The 16,677-nt window shown below is 44.9% G+C and overlaps 1 protein-coding gene across 1 annotated transcript in view; it reads right to left on the bottom strand.

Annotated features, from left to right (window-relative positions):
- GPATCH1 (G-patch domain containing 1) overlaps positions 1-16,677 on the bottom strand; it is a 55,375-nt gene that overhangs the window by 22,178 nt on the left and 16,520 nt on the right. The window contains exons 4-11 of the mRNA XM_061387898.1: positions 15,170-15,330; positions 12,909-13,006; positions 11,982-12,040; positions 11,007-11,249; positions 9,635-9,782; positions 6,193-6,272; positions 2,780-2,984; positions 678-974 (exon numbers count right to left, since the gene is read on the bottom strand). Coding sequence (XP_061243882.1) covers positions 678-974; positions 2,780-2,984; positions 6,193-6,272; positions 9,635-9,782; positions 11,007-11,249; positions 11,982-12,040; positions 12,909-13,006; positions 15,170-15,330 — 1,291 coding nt within the window. The remainder of the gene's footprint in view (positions 1-677; positions 975-2,779; positions 2,985-6,192; positions 6,273-9,634; positions 9,783-11,006; positions 11,250-11,981; positions 12,041-12,908; positions 13,007-15,169; positions 15,331-16,677) is intronic.

Raw genomic sequence — 16,677 nt, 5'->3', positions numbered from 1 at the left:
CTAGTTCTAGACAGTGAAAATTCATCCATATACTGTATTCCAAAATTTGAGCAGAAAACACTTCTTTCTCTCTTTTTGTTTTAATTCAACAAGAAAACATCAGGGATGTAAAATCTTGGCACAGTACACAAGAATATGCTTTGAAAAACCAACCCCTCTAATTTGAGGACATGCTCTCGTAGGACTTCTGCGTATGTGAGCAAGCTCGTGCCTCAGCCTTGCCATATTTACTTCAAAGATCACAGAGTGACTTTTTTCCCATGCAAGGGTTCAACAGCCAACTGTCTTTGTAAGTCAAACTTTAGACTATGATTTAGAGCTACATGGTTAGGATCTTAAGACAGAGTGGGAAATGACCCTGTTCTCTTGGCAGGAAGTGCAACCCTCACACAGAAGTCAAACATTTGCAAACAGAAAATGGCCTGTAATTTAGCATTAGCCAAGGCACGCTCTCTATTTAAACAGCTATCTTTGGGACCTGAGATACAGAGAAACACAGGCTAATTGTTCCTGCTTTCTTAGGTCAAGAGCCAGGGCCTTGAACCTTTTCAGTGCTCACAGCAGGGCAAAGGAAAACTGCCAGAGCAGGACACCTCAGTTCTGAATCTGGGCCTCGGGTCAGAACAGCAAAAACACTCCCCCTGGTGACACGTGGGACACCCTGGCCTAGCACCCACCTTTCTGACCCCGTTTCATATTCGCTAAAAATTCTTCATATCGTTTTTGCTTTTCTGGATCTTTAGCGAAAGGTTTGAAGTTGCTGGTTCTTGTGCTGGCCATCCCTCCACTCAACGCCATGTGCCACGAGCAGTGTCCGACGTCTGGAGACAAGGGCTGCGGTCTGCTGCCTGAGGCACTCTGGGCCAGGCTCCTGGCCCTGAGCTGAGCGGCTTTAAGGTCAGTTGCCTGCTTCACTTCTTTGAGTCTCTCTTTATCTTTCTGGGACAGAAATTCTAACACTGAAGTGGGTGCCCCTACAAAGAAACAAAAAGAGAAAGAGATTAGATATGTTGTTAAGACGTCTATATTCACATTCCTTTGCACATATACATTTGCAATATCACAATTTTATGTAATTGGAGGGGAGTATTTTACATGCAGTGTCATCTGTATTCATACCGTCCCTGTGGACTAGACAGGAATAAAATAACGACACCTCCATTTTAAACTTGGCAAAAGTGGGGGCCAATACTTCGATGTTTATCAGGCCAACGAGTGCTCCTAGAGAGAGGGACGTGACACTGCAGTCTCGGGGCCTCCATTAGCGTAAGTCCGGGCTCAGAGCACGGTTACCCGTCACGCACTAGTATCACAAATGCCCACTGAGCGTCTACTCCATGCTGGGCCTGGGGCTGGGAGAACAACACATACGAGGTCCTGCTCTCACTAATGAGGGAGACGGACCCTAAAGAAGCAAGAATCAACACCAGAGGACTGCCATGAGAGGAGGACTATGGGGGGAAAAAATAAAAACGGAGTGACCTAGATGAGAGGACTGGTCGTAGGGGGAGAGAGGGGATAATTAACAAACAGTGGGCAGGGAAAGCCTGGGAAGTCTCTCTAAAAACACAATATCTGAGGTAAGTTCTAGTAAAAAGAAGGAGCTGGGAATTCCCTGGTGGTCGAGCAGTTAGGACTCTGCATTTTCACTGCCGAGGGCCTGGCTTCAGTCTGTGGTCGGAGAACTAAGATCCTGCAAGCCTCACAGCAAGGCAAAAAAAAAAGCCAAAACAGGAGAGAAAAGAGAGGCAGAGGCAAAGTAAAGGCCCCGAGACACATCACGGTGGCAGGCTCAGAGGGCAGGAGGGGGGATCACAAGGCTGGACCACAGCGGGGTTCACGGAGAGTGGAGCAGGCTGTGGCCTGAAAGGCAGGCAGGGTGGGGTCCACAGGGCCCCAAGAGCAGTAGGGGAGGATTTCAGGGGAGTAGGAGGGGAGTCATGTAGTTTGCCGGCTCTTGAAAGGAACTAAGGAGGCAGGGAAGAGGCTGCTGCAGTGATCCAGATGAGCGAAGGTGGGCGCAGAGACCAGGGTGGCAGCAGTGGGAATGCAGAGAAGTGGACGGCGTCCCCACGCCTGGTGAGGGCAGACTGAGAGGACTTGCAGAGGGCCTGGGTAGGGCAGGGGAGGCAGGGGAAGAAAGGCGCTGAGAATTAGGGTTCCTGTGTTCTAGGCCGGGCAGGGGGCCGCTGGTGGTACCATTGACTGAGAAGGGGAAGGCTGGAGAAAGAGCAGCTTTGGGGAAGGAAGTGGGGAACCAAGAATTCTCATTTGGTCTACTGTATTTGAGGCTCCCAAACCAAGCCCAAGTCCATCTCTCAGTGGGTGTTTGGGCTCCAGCCTACAAGGGGATTCTCTGTATCTATTCATCCATTCAGACACACTCACTCCTCTCAGGCTTTCAGGAAAAGACCCACAGTACCCTTTTCCCCAGAGGAAAAGAAACCATATGCTCCCAGGCTGTGCAGAAAAATGAAGATACACATGGCTCTGGTCTTCACCTCATTCTTGGACAACTACCAAAAGTCTGGAAACTGCTGCACTTAAGACAGGGCTTAGAATTTTAATGACACAACTCAAACTGATGATGAAACAGCAAGTACTAAGTACTTAACTGTGTACAGTTAAGTACGCCATTCACAATCACCAACTTTTATTCCCACAGCCTGGGAATACAAAATTATGTAAAAACTTCAACGGAAAAAGGACTTTCCGCTTTGCTTTGGGTAGCTCCGGTTATTATAAATATCATGATTTTAACCTTCTCCGTGGCACATACCTTGAATAGGCGTCTCTCCTAGCAACTCTCCCCGCTTGCAGGCATTCAGCTGGTGCCTACTACGTGTCCCTGGGTCATTTGTTGGCTTCCCGGCTGACTCTGATAACACCTGAAGTAAGTGGGAGTTCTCTGAGGTTGCGGCCACCACGGGTCTGAAATAATGCACTGGTCGATAGTCTCTTGGCAATTCGGGTGGTGGATAAATCTTAAAAAAAAAAATACAATAAAGCAAAATTCGGAATATACAGGCAGCAAGGTGATGACGTTTTACTGAACCAAGAAAGCTCATTACCTCTGGGCGTTGTTAATCCCACCCTTTCCTAGGCAGGGCGGCAGCCCCAGGAACAGCCTGCCCAAGTGCCCAGGCAATACCCATCCTGGATGTGGAGGGGCATCAGAACCACCCTGTTCTCAAGGTCAGACATTTTAGATATCACCCTGATCACGCTTAACAGAGATGCTACTGTGCATGCTTTGTATCATAAGAATAACGATAACTATGATAACTATAGTTAATGCAACTGGTTCACACAGAGAACTGGTCCACTGTGAATTAGAAAACTTAGAAAAGTATGATTCATGGCTTAGCTTTTAAAAAATAACTTTAAATAAGTTTTTTTTTCCTGTAATCTCTCCTAGTTTAATGTTCAAAGAGTATGACTGATTAAAAAATGTTCTTAGGGTGCTATAGATATATTTGAAGAGTATTATGTCTTGGCTTAACTTAGTTATTTTTAAATTCAGTATTCTTTTTCTGGTTTTGTTTCCATTTCAAATAGGAGTTTCAGGCCTTATTTTTTTCTTTGATCAAAAAATTTTTACTTAATTTCAGTACTTCACTGAAATTAAAGTACATTTGGGAAACTCAGGCATTCCTTTAGCTTATCTGTTAATTTTAAAATTACTGCTCTAAATGGTCCTCCTTGCTCCTGGTCTAACAAAAACATGTTTAAGGACAGTCCTATTTAATCAATTTTCTAGATTTTTCAGCTACCTGGCATTCTGAGCTCTGTGATCAGTGAATCACTGAATGTTCTCAGCTCCAGCCACACACTGCACTCACCTGGGGGGTTTAACACTACTGGTGCCTGCATTCTGTCCCATAAAAAATGTCAGCTGTGGTTGGAGTGTCCCAAATTTCCCAGGTGGCTGTAAGGTGCACCCTGGGATGAGCACCTGGTCCGATGAGAGTCATGAAAGAGTGCTATGATCATCATTAGCAAATCTCATTTTTATCATCTTAGCATGACTGCCTTCTCTGAAAAACACAGACTCCCAAATCAGCCAGGAACATTCTCCTGTTACCATGACACTAAAGTCCAGAAGAGCGTGGCAGAAAAGAAGTGTATGTATACACGACTCTTCTTCATTCTCCTCTACTGCATTCAAGGGCTACCCTGATGGCTCAGTTGATAAAAGAATCTGCCTGCAATTCAGAAGACCCGGGTTCTATTCCTGGGTTGAGAAGATCTGCTGGAGAAGGGATAGGCTACACATTCTGTAACATTCTTGGGCTTCCCTTGTGGCTTAGATGGTAAAGAATCTGCCTGTAATACGGGAGACCTGGGTTAGATCCTTGGGTTGGGAAGATCCCCTGGAGAAGGGAAAGGCTATCCACTCCAGTATTCTGGTCTGGAGAATTCCATGGACTGTATTGTCCATGGGGTCGCAAAGAGTTGGATACGACTGAGCAACTTTCACTTTCCCTGCATTCAAAGCATTTCACTCCCTCTGCTAAATCGTTGCTCTGTTTCGCCTCTGGATGCAGAGCCTGGGTTTTTAGGCACAAATTAGAAAACCTGCCTGTCCGTGAGAGGTTCAGTGCACACAATCCCGCTCTGAATTGTTCATGCCCAAAGCCCTCTCCAGTGAGGAACCACCAGTGTCCTTCTCTCCATTTATACATCCTGCCCACAACACTGGGTTTGTCTGTCTAGCTCTCTCAATGAGCAGGAGCTACTTGGAGGCCAAGACTTAGTCTTGAACACTGAGTAGAATAAGTACTTCTCGACCATTTTAAAGATTTGTTTTTAATGTGGATCATTCTTAAAGTCATTATTAAATTTGTTACAATATTATTTCTGTTTTATGTCTTGGTCCTTCGGCCATGAGGCATGTGTGATCTTAGCTCCTTGACCAGGGATTAAACCTATACCTCCTGTGTTAGAAGACAAAGTCTTAACCACTGGACCACCGGGGAAGTCCCTCTCAACTGTTTTAATGCTCCCTTTCATTCGTATAAAAAACTCATACTCCCCTTTGACATTTCTGGTAAACGATAGCAGCTTACTACATGCCCCATACTGTTCTGATATATTCTGCTCACTGTTTCAGTAACTATCACAACTAAACAAATCAAAGCCACTGTAATACCACATATAATTTCTCAGGCTGTGCTGTTCCTGGCTTCCCAGGTTCTGGAGAACTACAGGCCAAGCCACAGAGATACTTAACAAACGTTTACTGAGTCAAAAACAAAAAACCCGTTAAAATGTGGAACAATCTAACATAAGGATGCCAAGGAAGCGAATGGTCAGACACCCCTCCTGAACTACCAACCACCCACCCAAACCTATGAGCATGGGGCTCCGATAGGTTGTTAAAGAACCATGTGTCCAAAGCTGTAAAAAAGCTCACAGAGACAGGACTGCCTGGAAAGGCATGGAGAGTTCTCCCCAGGATCGACCCACATGCTCCCAGCTTTTCTCCCTTCCAGTTGGCACAAACAAGGAGCCCAGGGAGCCCTGCCCATAGCAGCTAATGTGCTCCATGGCTGCCAGGAGGAGTCGGGACCAGGAGCTGCTATGGCTCTTTGAAACTTTCTATAAGTTACATTGCCCCTAGGGTTGTATCAATTTTTTTCTCCTACCAGCTTCTAATATAATTCTTCCTTAATGGAAATAACCACTCACTTGAAGCTCAGATTTAAAGGATTAGCAGTTAGGGACTTCTCTAGTGGTCCAAGAATCCCTAGTGGTTAAGAATCTGCCTTGCAATGCAGGGGACAGGAGTTTGATCCCTGGTTGGGGAACTAAGATCCCACATGCTATGGAGCAACTAAGCCCAGACCAGAACTACTAAAGCCCATGTGCCACAATGAAGGATCCCGTGCGCCACAATGAAGGATCCCGTGCGCCACAACCAAGACCTAACGCAGCTGAATAGATAAATATATATATTAGGGAAAAAAACTCTTAAAAAAAAAAGATTAGCGGTTAGATGTTTTGGACACAGTGTGGCTGCTGACTGACATTTCCAACGTAGAATGTTTCCCTGGACCATTAATAGTCACCAAGCTGTTGCCTCAGTTAACAGAATTTATTTATCTTTTCAGTTGTTAATATAATAACTGAGATTACACAGCAGCAGATATTTTAAACATTAAACCAGCAAGGAAAAAAAAAAAAACTTACTTTCTTGGAAGATAAAGGTTTAGAAGCCAAGGAAAAGCCATCCAAAATTTTGCCAACGTAGCGAAGGTCTTTCTCTGATTCTACAAAATGATGTAATTTGATTAGTTCCAGAGGCAAAGAAGATTAGAATAAGACAAAAGACCTCAATTTTTTATCTCCAAGATCATAAAACACTATATGTCACTGCTATCAGTAAAAGGGAGGAAAGAATGGCCTGTAAAGCCCTCACACCTCTGTTGACTCAGTGACCAGCAGCCCAGAGCACACCGCCCTGTGTAGATTAGGCTGCCCATGGCACCTCCATCGATATTATCTAGAAAAAGTACCTGAGGTTCTAAGCCAAGGGGCACCAGAGAATATACTCTATGGAGTAAAAGATCTCAAAACCATCAAGAGAACAATTATGGATAAAAAATAAAAATAACTTTGAAAGAGTCATGGAGAACCATGGGGCAACAAACTTCCCAGTTTCTTTAGCAACCATCCAAATAAGGCACGGAACGCATTACAGCCAGGTCAGCCTGTAATCTAATCGTGGGACTAATTAAAGGTGCTTTCGTCTTCTTCTCAATTGAAATTCAAACAAGAGACAAAGATCACTAATTCAGGATAGGAGTAAGGCCCTCTGACTTGCAGCTAGGGATGGTTTTATTGGTCTCAGAGACAACCCCTTTGATTCTCAAGGACTGTCTGCACTTAGAGGTTATGCTGAAAATCCATATGCATGAACTGCATTTTCTGTAGCCAGAAGCCCCTGCTACATGACCACCAGCACTTACACAAGCTGGGTGTTGAACCCTGAAGCAGGCATGGCTACGTGCTGTGTAGGTGGTGCTGAGGTTTTAAACCATTTATGACGCAGCACTGGCCAGTAATTACCCTCCCCTATGGTCTCATTCTTTGTATTTCAGCTGACTTAGAATGTTTGTACCAGCTTCTGGAAATCCCTAAAATCCTGTAGGGAGATATAGGACTAAATTTTACATTCTCAGAATTTTGTATTCTTTTAAAACCCAGCAATTTCACTTTTATGAATTTGTTCTGAAGAAATAAATAAACGTCTATACACAGAGAGCCGTGAGACTATTACAGCCCTATTGATCAAAAAAATAACAACTATTTAAAAATCAGCTATGGAGGCTGGCTACATATAGACTCACTCAGTGAAAAACCGTAAGGTCAGAACCGTAGATGGTGTGACCCTAAGGGGAGGGGAGGGGACTGTGGCAGCGAGGTAATAAGGGGAGGGTGAGGAGCTTAGAGGGAGGCACCAATCCAGGCTTGATGCGGAGAGGAGGGGGATTTAAGGCAAAGGTGCCATACAAAGAAAGAGCCAAAGATTTGGCGGAGAAGGCAGATTTAAATATGTATTTATTATAGATTAGTAATTACTATACGAGTCGGACACGACTGAGCGACTTCACTTTCACTTTTCACTTTCATGCATTGGAGAAGGAAATGGCAACCCACTCCAGTGTTCTTGCCTGGAGAATCCCAGGGATGGGGGAGCCTGGTGGGCTGCCGTCTATGGGGTCGCACAGAGTCGGACACGACTGAAGTGACTTAGCATAGCATAGCATATAAATAATATGTTAACATTAGTAATATATATATGTGTATATATATATATATATATATAAAAAAACAATATATATTAATGTTGATATAGCTAGTATTGGGTTGGCCACAAAGTTTGTTTAGGTTTTTCCATAGACCTTATGGAAAATCCCAAATGAATATTTGGTCAACTATAAGGAATAACTAGCATATGGCAATACAAGTTATAATATTAATTAATATGTTATATTATAACGCTAATTTATATGTCTTCTTTTCAGTTAAAAAACCAATACATAGTCTTGGGAGAAAAATCTGAAAATACAGGTGAGCAAAAGGAAGAAAATAAAAGCAGCCTAGTTCCCACTCGGATGTGACGTCTACTAACGTCTGGCTACACACCCAGCCAGCACCTTGTATAAAACCCTATTTGTTGGGCTTCCCTGAGAGCTCAGTTGGTAAAGAATCTTCCTGCAATGCAGGAGACCCTGGTTCAATTCCTGGGTTGGGAAGATCTCCTGAAACAGGGAAAGGCTACCCTCTTCAGTATTCTGGCCTAGAGAACTCCATGGACTGTAGTCCACGGGGTCCTAAAGAGTCGGACACGACTGAGCGACTTTCACTTTTTTAGCGGTGACGAGGACAGAGGTCACTCACACATGCATAGTGCTGGGTCTCCATGGGACAGGTGAGTCACTGCCATGCTCACTGCCAGAGGCACAGAGAGGCAGAGCAGCCTGCCTAAGGTCACGGCCGATTACTGAGGAGAGCCAGGACTGGAGCCCAGGAAGTCTGTCTTCAGAGTCCGTGCTCACAGCCATCAAGCAAACTACTTCTGAAGACTATTTTTGCACCTGCTCTTTTCTCTTCTGGAAATGTAAAATTGACATTATTTGGGGGAGTGATGCTTAGATTATTGAGATATATTTTCTAAGTGTTAGATCAAGCTTGACCTGACTACAGCTAAAAATGTCTAAATGGATTGTTTTATTTAGATTCTCATCTGACTTTAAGTGGTTGTTATAGAAGGTGTCATTTATTCACCATTTATTCTTTGGGGCAGGTACTATGCCAAACCTGTGATGCCATTTAATCCTTACAATGGCCTCAGAGTGGATTTTACCCTCACTTTACAAATGGTTATAAGACTCATGCAGGTGGGCAGAAGAGAGCTGTGACTCAAATTTAGGTCTGATTGAGGAGAGAGCCAGGATTCAAATACAATTCTGACTGGATTCAAATCCCATGTCATTAAAACCTACTGACTCCTCCCTACACCTTCTCTGGAAAGAAAAACTGAAATCCTACTTAGATCCATAGAGTCTGAATCACTATAGACTCTGACTTGAAATTCCAGGTGTACAGAGAGAAGTCCATCTCTGAGCTCAACAAGAGCCCCTAAGAGCCAGATACACAAGTGAAGAGATGGGCTGGGCACCAATCTCCATTTTGCTGCAGGCTCTCTGGACGGACCACGTGGTCCCCACACCTGGCTTCCTGACCGGTTTCTTGAGTTGGCCTCCTTTGGCCACCTGCCCGGTTCCTTGAGCTGGGAGTACTACCCTCTGACCAAGTGTCAGCTCTGACTTGCAACATGAGCCAGCACCTGTCCACATACTTGCTTCTTTCCTGACTCAGGCCCCTTCCTCCTCCCCACTTGACCTTGCCTTGACAGCTGGCTTTGGCCTTGAACAGGTCTAAATCCCACTTCTGTCTTACTTCCCACCGTGGGCCTGTCTTCTCCCCACTGTGTTTCTCACTCGGCATCTTTGACCAATGACTTCCTGCTCCACAGAGGCTGACCCTCCAGTATCGATTGTGCAATCCCTTCTTCCTGAGGTCCTGACACTTGGTCCTACCATCAGCTGTGGGCCCATGGAATTACCTTTCTGACTTTTATACTGCCTGGGTGCTGTCCAGCCATATAGTCCGTCCCCGGGCTCCTCATCCTTCAAAACAGTATCATACTTGGATAGAGTTTCTGTGGCATAGATATCGTCATCTTCCTCTTCCAGGGCACCTACACCAAAAGCCTTTAAAAACAGAATTTCACACTGAGCAATTTCAGGTTTTTAGTGTATGCCTGCATTGAAGGATGAAGCTACTATAAGGATATGACTGATCAGACCACATTAGCACTTGGAGATCACCAAGACGGAAGCGAATGGGAGCCCCAGATTAACACATGGATCCCGGTCTTTTGGAAAACAATGACCAGAGGGGAATGTCCCGCCTCCTGTGCTGCAGCTATCCTCCAGGCTCAGCAGCAGCCATGGTCAGGGTCCCAGTGCAGGAAGAGAAGTGGAGATCAAACCCAAGCAGCAGTGCAGCGGGGGAAATGAGACCTCCAAAAGGAAAAAGGAAGAATGTTCATCTACTGAGGCCAGGGTTGGTGACCAGGGTCTAAAGACCACTGCTACTCAAAAGGCTGCCAAAGGAACTCCTAATCTTTGTAGGAAATGGCCAAGAACAAGTATCACTTTGTGATTAAGGATTGGGTAAAACAAAACAAAACAAAACATGTATAGGAAAGAAAAGGATCTCTGAGTCGATTTGAGAGAACAGGCAGTCAGGAAAAGCTCTCCATCTCCTCAAAGGTCAAAACCAAGTCTCCCAAGTAAACCCTACACCCAAGTTCCTGACTTAGGGCTTGCAGCACTGGGAAAGAGTCAGAGAGGTAGTAAAACGTGGACCTGAATTTGGAGAGGCAAACTGTGATTCAACTATTAATTAAATCAAAGAGGTAAGTGTGGTTTTCTGCTCAGCCCAGCAGGGGTATGGAAAAGCAGGTCTCACACCTAGAAATGTGCAAACCCCACCAAGAACATTAGGTCACAGGATGACATATTCAAATCAGGAGGGTATGTTTTAAATATCTTCAGACAAGCTCTTAAGGAAAATACAAACCCTTTAAGATCTTCATTTAGTCAATCAATAATGAGTGCTCACTATGGGGCAAGGGCTTCGAAGGTGGCACTAGTGATAAGGAACCCACCTGCCAATGTAGGAGACATAAGAAATGTGGGTTCAGTCCCTGGGTTGGGAAGATCCCCTGGAGGAGGGCATGGCAACCCACTCTGGTATTCTTGTCTGGAGAATCCCATGGACAGAAGAGCTTGGTGGGCTGTAGTCCATGGAGTCGCAAAGGATTGGACATGACTGAGGCAACCTCGCAAGCATTCACATGCATGCTGCTATATGACAATTCTTCTTCTTTGTCAATGATTCCCTGTCTATAAAACAGAAAACACTTTTACCTGGCCTGAAATTCCCAATTTTCTTCCTTTATTCACACCAATGTCTCCAAGAAGATTGCCGGTCTCTTCGGGTCCCCCACTAAAAAGATTAAAATGTTCTCCTGAGGTTCCAAACAGCGCTTGGTGAGGATCCAGGCCCTTGTAAGCCAGTCCGTGTACATTATCTTTGGGTGTGAAATCCACGGGTGTGACATCCTTGGGTGCAAAGGTCACATTTTCTGGCAAGTAGTCATCATCTTCATCCTATTTTCAGCGTTTAAAAAGTGGAATGCAAGTGAGTCACTGCTTGGCGTAAAGCCTGTAAAATACCATTTTCAAATGCCATGATTCATTCCCCAGACAAGAGTAATCATACTTTCGTTTCTGCTATCACAGATCACTAAATCAGGTCCCCAAACAAGTGACACTAACACAAACAACTCCATACTTTGGAACCTTTTTTTTTTTTTAAGTTGAAGTACAGTTGATTTACAATGTTATGTTAGTTTCAGGTATACAATAAAGTGATTCAGTTTAATAACATATATCGTTTTCAGATTTCTTTTGCATTATAGGTTATTTCAAGATATTGAATACAGTTCCCTGTGCTATACAGTAGGTCCTTATTGTGAGCAACTAAGCACACACACACACACACACACACAGTGTATATATTTTAATCTCAAACTCCCAATTTATCTCTCCCCCTTGGCCTCATCACTCTCTCCTTTGCTAACCATAAGCTTGTTTTCTATATCTGTGAGCCTATTTCTGACAAACAATTCCACTTTAAGAATCTGAACAGACTGGGGGCATCAGTGGGGTTGGCATGCTGCTGAATGCATTATCTGGCATAATGAGGACAGTTTTAGGGTATGGGTATTTCCCTATAATAGGATAGGACTGATTTCTAAAATTTTCTGACCTTAAATTTCACATTTGTAAAATAACAGGTGCTAGTGTGCCAAACTGAAGGTCAATCGTTCTATACAATACCTCAGATCCTTCAGAGCCTCCAGGGGGTAATGCACAACCATAGATTTTTACTCCAGGATCTATCAAAGAGATTTCAAATGCATTAGCCAGGCGTGACTAGAAATATAGAAAGCTGATTCACTGACACACTTCAGAGGAAGATGGCTGAGCCTGTAAGAGGTGCTCCAGCTTTAGCGTCAGGCACTCGTCACTCGGGTATTCCACCAGCTCCTGCCCTACCTGCACTCTGGCGACAACGCACACAGTGACGAGCCACTACCGCCCAGAGCCACGGGGAACCGGAAGGAAAGCACTGCTTCCTCCCAGAGTTCACAGTCTGGCTGGGGAGACCACGGGACAGGAATAAACAGAAAATAACCATGTTAAGCTCCAACACTGTTTTGGTAAAGGTAGGAAACAAGAACTTTCCTAGGCTGCTGGTGGGAATGTAAAATAGTACAATCCTGCCAGAAAGTTATCTCGCATTACAGGCGAAAAACCCTAAAATATGTGCACATCACTTGACCCAGCAATCTTATTGCTAGAAACAGATAGTCATCAAAAATGTATGCTGTAGGGGACTTCCCTGGTGGCCCAATGGCTAAGATTCCACACTCCCAATGCACGGGGCCTGGGTTCAATCCCTGGTCATGACATTAGATAATACACACCGTAACTAAGAGTTCATAGGTCCCAACTAAAGATCCCACATGCTGCAATGAAGAGCAAATATCCCGAGTGCCGTGGCTAAGACCCAGCACAGCCCAATAAATAAATAAATACACAATTTCGAAAAAAAAAAGTCTGCATGGCACAACTAAGAGTTTGCATGCCACAACTGAGGCAGCAAGGATCAAAGATCCCACATGCCGCAATTGGGATCTGGCACAGCCAAGTAAATATTTTTTAAAAGTATGCTGCAGAATTGATAGTAATCAATATACATACCAGGTTTCTGTCGGCGTGGTCTTCTCTTTACTCGAGGACCAATTCCTTGTCCTTCCTTCCAACCCATTTTTCTTAGCAATTCAAAACCAACAGATAATCTAGGATATCAAGGTACCAACAATGAACTTTTTAAAACACCAAGGAACAGCAGGAAACAAGCAACTCATGTATCTGCCATGCTTGAGCCCTTCTCCCATCCCTGTTAGGACTGCATGGCCCTGCTGTTCTCACTACAGCTGACTGAACTTGGGGAAGTCCATCAGATGCCTCCTCTCCCAGGGCTTTGGGACGGGCACACAGATGCCAAGCATGTGGCCTTGGAAGCCATGATGGTCTGAGGCTGCCAAATCAGGCCACATGCCCAGGAGCAGAACAAGGAGATATGCAGAATGGGAGGGTAGAATGAGGAGAGACCCCTTAAAATTGTGAGGCAGGGGGTCAGAGGGAAGCCGCACCAGCTCCTAATAGCTTTGTAGCCTCCAGTAACACAGCCAGTGGCTAGAGTTCTAGAGTATGCCATGTAGTAACAGCACAAGGTCCTTTTAGCAAAACCCCCTTTTGTACTCAAGCTAGGCTAAGAGGGCTTCTCCTACTTGCAGCCAAATTAACCTTAATTAAGATTCAGTTCAGTTCAGTCACTCCGTCGTGTCCAACTCTTTGCGACACCATGAATCGCAGCACGCCAGGCCTCCCTGTACATCACCAACTCCCGGAGTTCACTCAGACTCACGTCCATCGAGTCAGTGATGCCATCCAGCCATCTCATCCTCTGTCGTCCCCTTCTCCTCCTGCCCCCAAATCCCTCCCAGCATCAGGGTCTTTTCCAATGAGTCAACTCTTTGCATGAGATGGCCAAAGTACTGGAGTTTCAGCTTTAGCATCATTCCTTCCAAAGAAATCCCAGGGCTGATCTCCTTCAGAATGGACTGGTTGGATCTCCTTGCAGTCCAAGGGACTCTCGTGCAAAATGCCAGGCTGGATAAATCACAAGCTGGAATCAAGATTGCCAGGAGAAATATCAACAGCCTCAGACATGCAGATGATACCACATTAATGGCAGAAAGTGAAAAGGAACTAAAGAGCCTCTTGATGACAGTGAAAGAGGAGAGTGAAAAAGCTGGCTTAAAATTCAACATTCAAAAAATGAAGATCATGGTGGCCAGTCCTATCACCTCGTGGCAGATAGATGGGGAAAATGTGGAAACAGTGTCAGATTTCATTTTCTTGGGATCCAAAATCAATGCGGATGGTGACTGCAGCCATGAAATTAAAAGATGCTTGCTCCTTGGAAGAAAAGCTATGACCAATCTAGACAGTGTATTTAAAAGAGCCATCACTTTGCCAACAAAGGTCCATCTAGTCAAAGCTATGATTTTTCCAATAGTCATGTATGGATGTGAGTGTTGGACCATAAAGAAGGCTGAGCACCAAAAAATTGATGCTTTTGAACTGTGGTGCTGGAGAAGACTCTTGAGAGTCCCTTGGACAGCAAGGAAATCAAACCAGTCAATCCTAAGGGAAATCAATCCTGAATATTCTTTGGAAGGACTGGTGCTAAAGCTGAAGCTCCAATACTTTGGCCACATGATACAAAGAGCCAACTCACTGGAAAAGATTGAGAGTAAGAGGAGAAGGTGGGTAACAGAGGATGAGATGGCTGGAAGGCATCACTGACTCAATGGACGTGAGTTTGAGCAAACTCAGGGAGATAGTGAAGGACAGGGAAGCCTGGCGTGCTGCAGTTCATGGGGTTGCAAAGGGTCAGACATGACTGAGCGACTAAACAATAAGATTATCATACACAGGCAAGGCAGTGATGCCAAGATCAGAGAAGTCAGAATTAAATTCTTCTAGGGATGTCCCTGGCCGTCCAGCAGCTAGGACTCTGAGCTCCCGATGCAGGGGACTGGTTTCCAACCCTGGTTAGGGAACGAGATCACACATGCCACAACCAAAGATCCCACAGTGAGTGTGTGTAAGTCACCCAGTCGTGTCCTACTCTTTGCGACCCCATGGACTATGCTGTCCATGGCATTCTCCAGGCCAGAATACTGGAGTGGGTAGCCTTTCCCTTCTCCAGGGGATCTTCTCAACCCAGGGATCGAACCCAGGTCTCCTGCATTGCAGGGGGATTCTTTACCAGCTGATCCCACAAGCTCCAACTAAAAGAGCCTGCATGTCAAGATCAAGGGTCCTGGAAGCCTCAACCAAGACCCACTGCAGCCACATAAATGGATTAATTACAAAAAAATCCTTCTTACTTCGCTGGTGTTATCAGGTCATCAAGCAAAGTGGCTCCAGGAATAGGGGCAGTAGCCGCTGCTAACTGCCGGGCCTTTTCTCGTATCCGATCTTTGGTTTTAGAAGCAAAATCATCTGTGGTAACGATCGATTTAGGTGCTATCCCAAATTCACTAAGATCCTTAAAAAAAAAAAAAAAGACAAACAGAATTACTCACATTATTTGGAAAGTAATTAAATATGATACATCACATGGCTTTATTTCTCTGAAAAAAAAAAATGTTAAAACTACGAAACTGAGTTAAGGATCAGCAGAGAAGCTGATTTTCACAGTGATTTTGGATAAGTTAAGGCTAGTGGCCAACAACAAAGTTGCTTGACAGTGGCTGCTCAGTGAAGCCACTACAGGCAATGCCACGCTAGGAAGACAGGAAGTACGGGCTGTATTGTTTGTTCTTCTTGGACAATATCTCAAAGGTCAGTGTGAAGAGGGTAATTTTAGAGTCGAAGTCAGCAAGTATTCAGGAGCACCTCTGTGCCAGGCTTAGTGTTAGCTTTTGCATTTACTGAAGCAGTTACCATCAGCAGCCTGTCCAACAACCAAGGCCCTTTCCTCTTTCCCCACAGCGCCCTGAGGCTGTCCAGGCACCAGCCTTGCTCTGAGCCACCGTGCACTTCAGGATTGGTGTCTCTGGTGGGGTACGGAGGGTTCAGGAGATGGGCGGTGGTTCATGTCTTATCTAAGCCAGGCATTCTGATCCCATTTTCCCTGCCAGGGACTGCTTTAAGAATGGGTATAAAAGAATTCACCAGAGCAGGGGAAAACCACCAGATGGTTTCTTTGCTCTCAAGAAAAGATTCCAAAAAGAAAGTCCTCCTTCCACTAGGTAATGTCATCACAAATGTGCCACCTCGAACTACCATAGCCACTTCACAACGGCAAAGAGAGCTCATGTAAGGACAAGCTGACGTGCAGAAGATTACTAAGAACCTGGGACCCTGCTGACATCCAGACTTGTTTCATTAGATAGGCTTCCTCATAGATTATGTAGGTCAAGGCCTGGCCTTTTACCTGCAGCCTAAAGCATGCCCATATAAGCACTTTACTTAATCTTTATCCCAAATGAACCCATGAATAGGTTTTAAAGAACAGGTTTAATTTTACAAGAAAACAGAGCCCAACCTTTGGGCTGCAGGACCACTTTAGAACCCCCCACTGTTTACCCTAAGAAGCTGGTGGTCTTGGTCACTTTAATGAGACACGCAAATGCCTGCGTGGGACTTCCTTTCACTCCTTTCTCCAGTCATTTACTCCTCCTTAAACAGCAGTATGGCATCACCAACTCAATGGACATGAGTTTGGGTGAACTCTGGGAGTTGGTGATAGACAGGGAGGCCTGGCGTGCTGCGGTTCATGGGGTCACAAAGAGTCGGACACAACTGAGCAACTAAACTGAACTGAACTGAAACAGCAGTATGTGTTTTAAGAGTCGCTGTGGAAGGCTATGTACTCAGCTCAGCAGACGTT

The sequence above is a fragment of the Bos javanicus genome, chromosome 18, assembly GCF_032452875.1.
Source record: "Bos javanicus breed banteng chromosome 18, ARS-OSU_banteng_1.0, whole genome shotgun sequence".
Taxonomy (NCBI): Eukaryota; Metazoa; Chordata; class Mammalia; order Artiodactyla; family Bovidae; genus Bos; species Bos javanicus.
The sequence above is the reverse complement of the archived record's forward strand: the minus strand, read 5'-3'. Positions and strand labels throughout refer to the sequence as shown.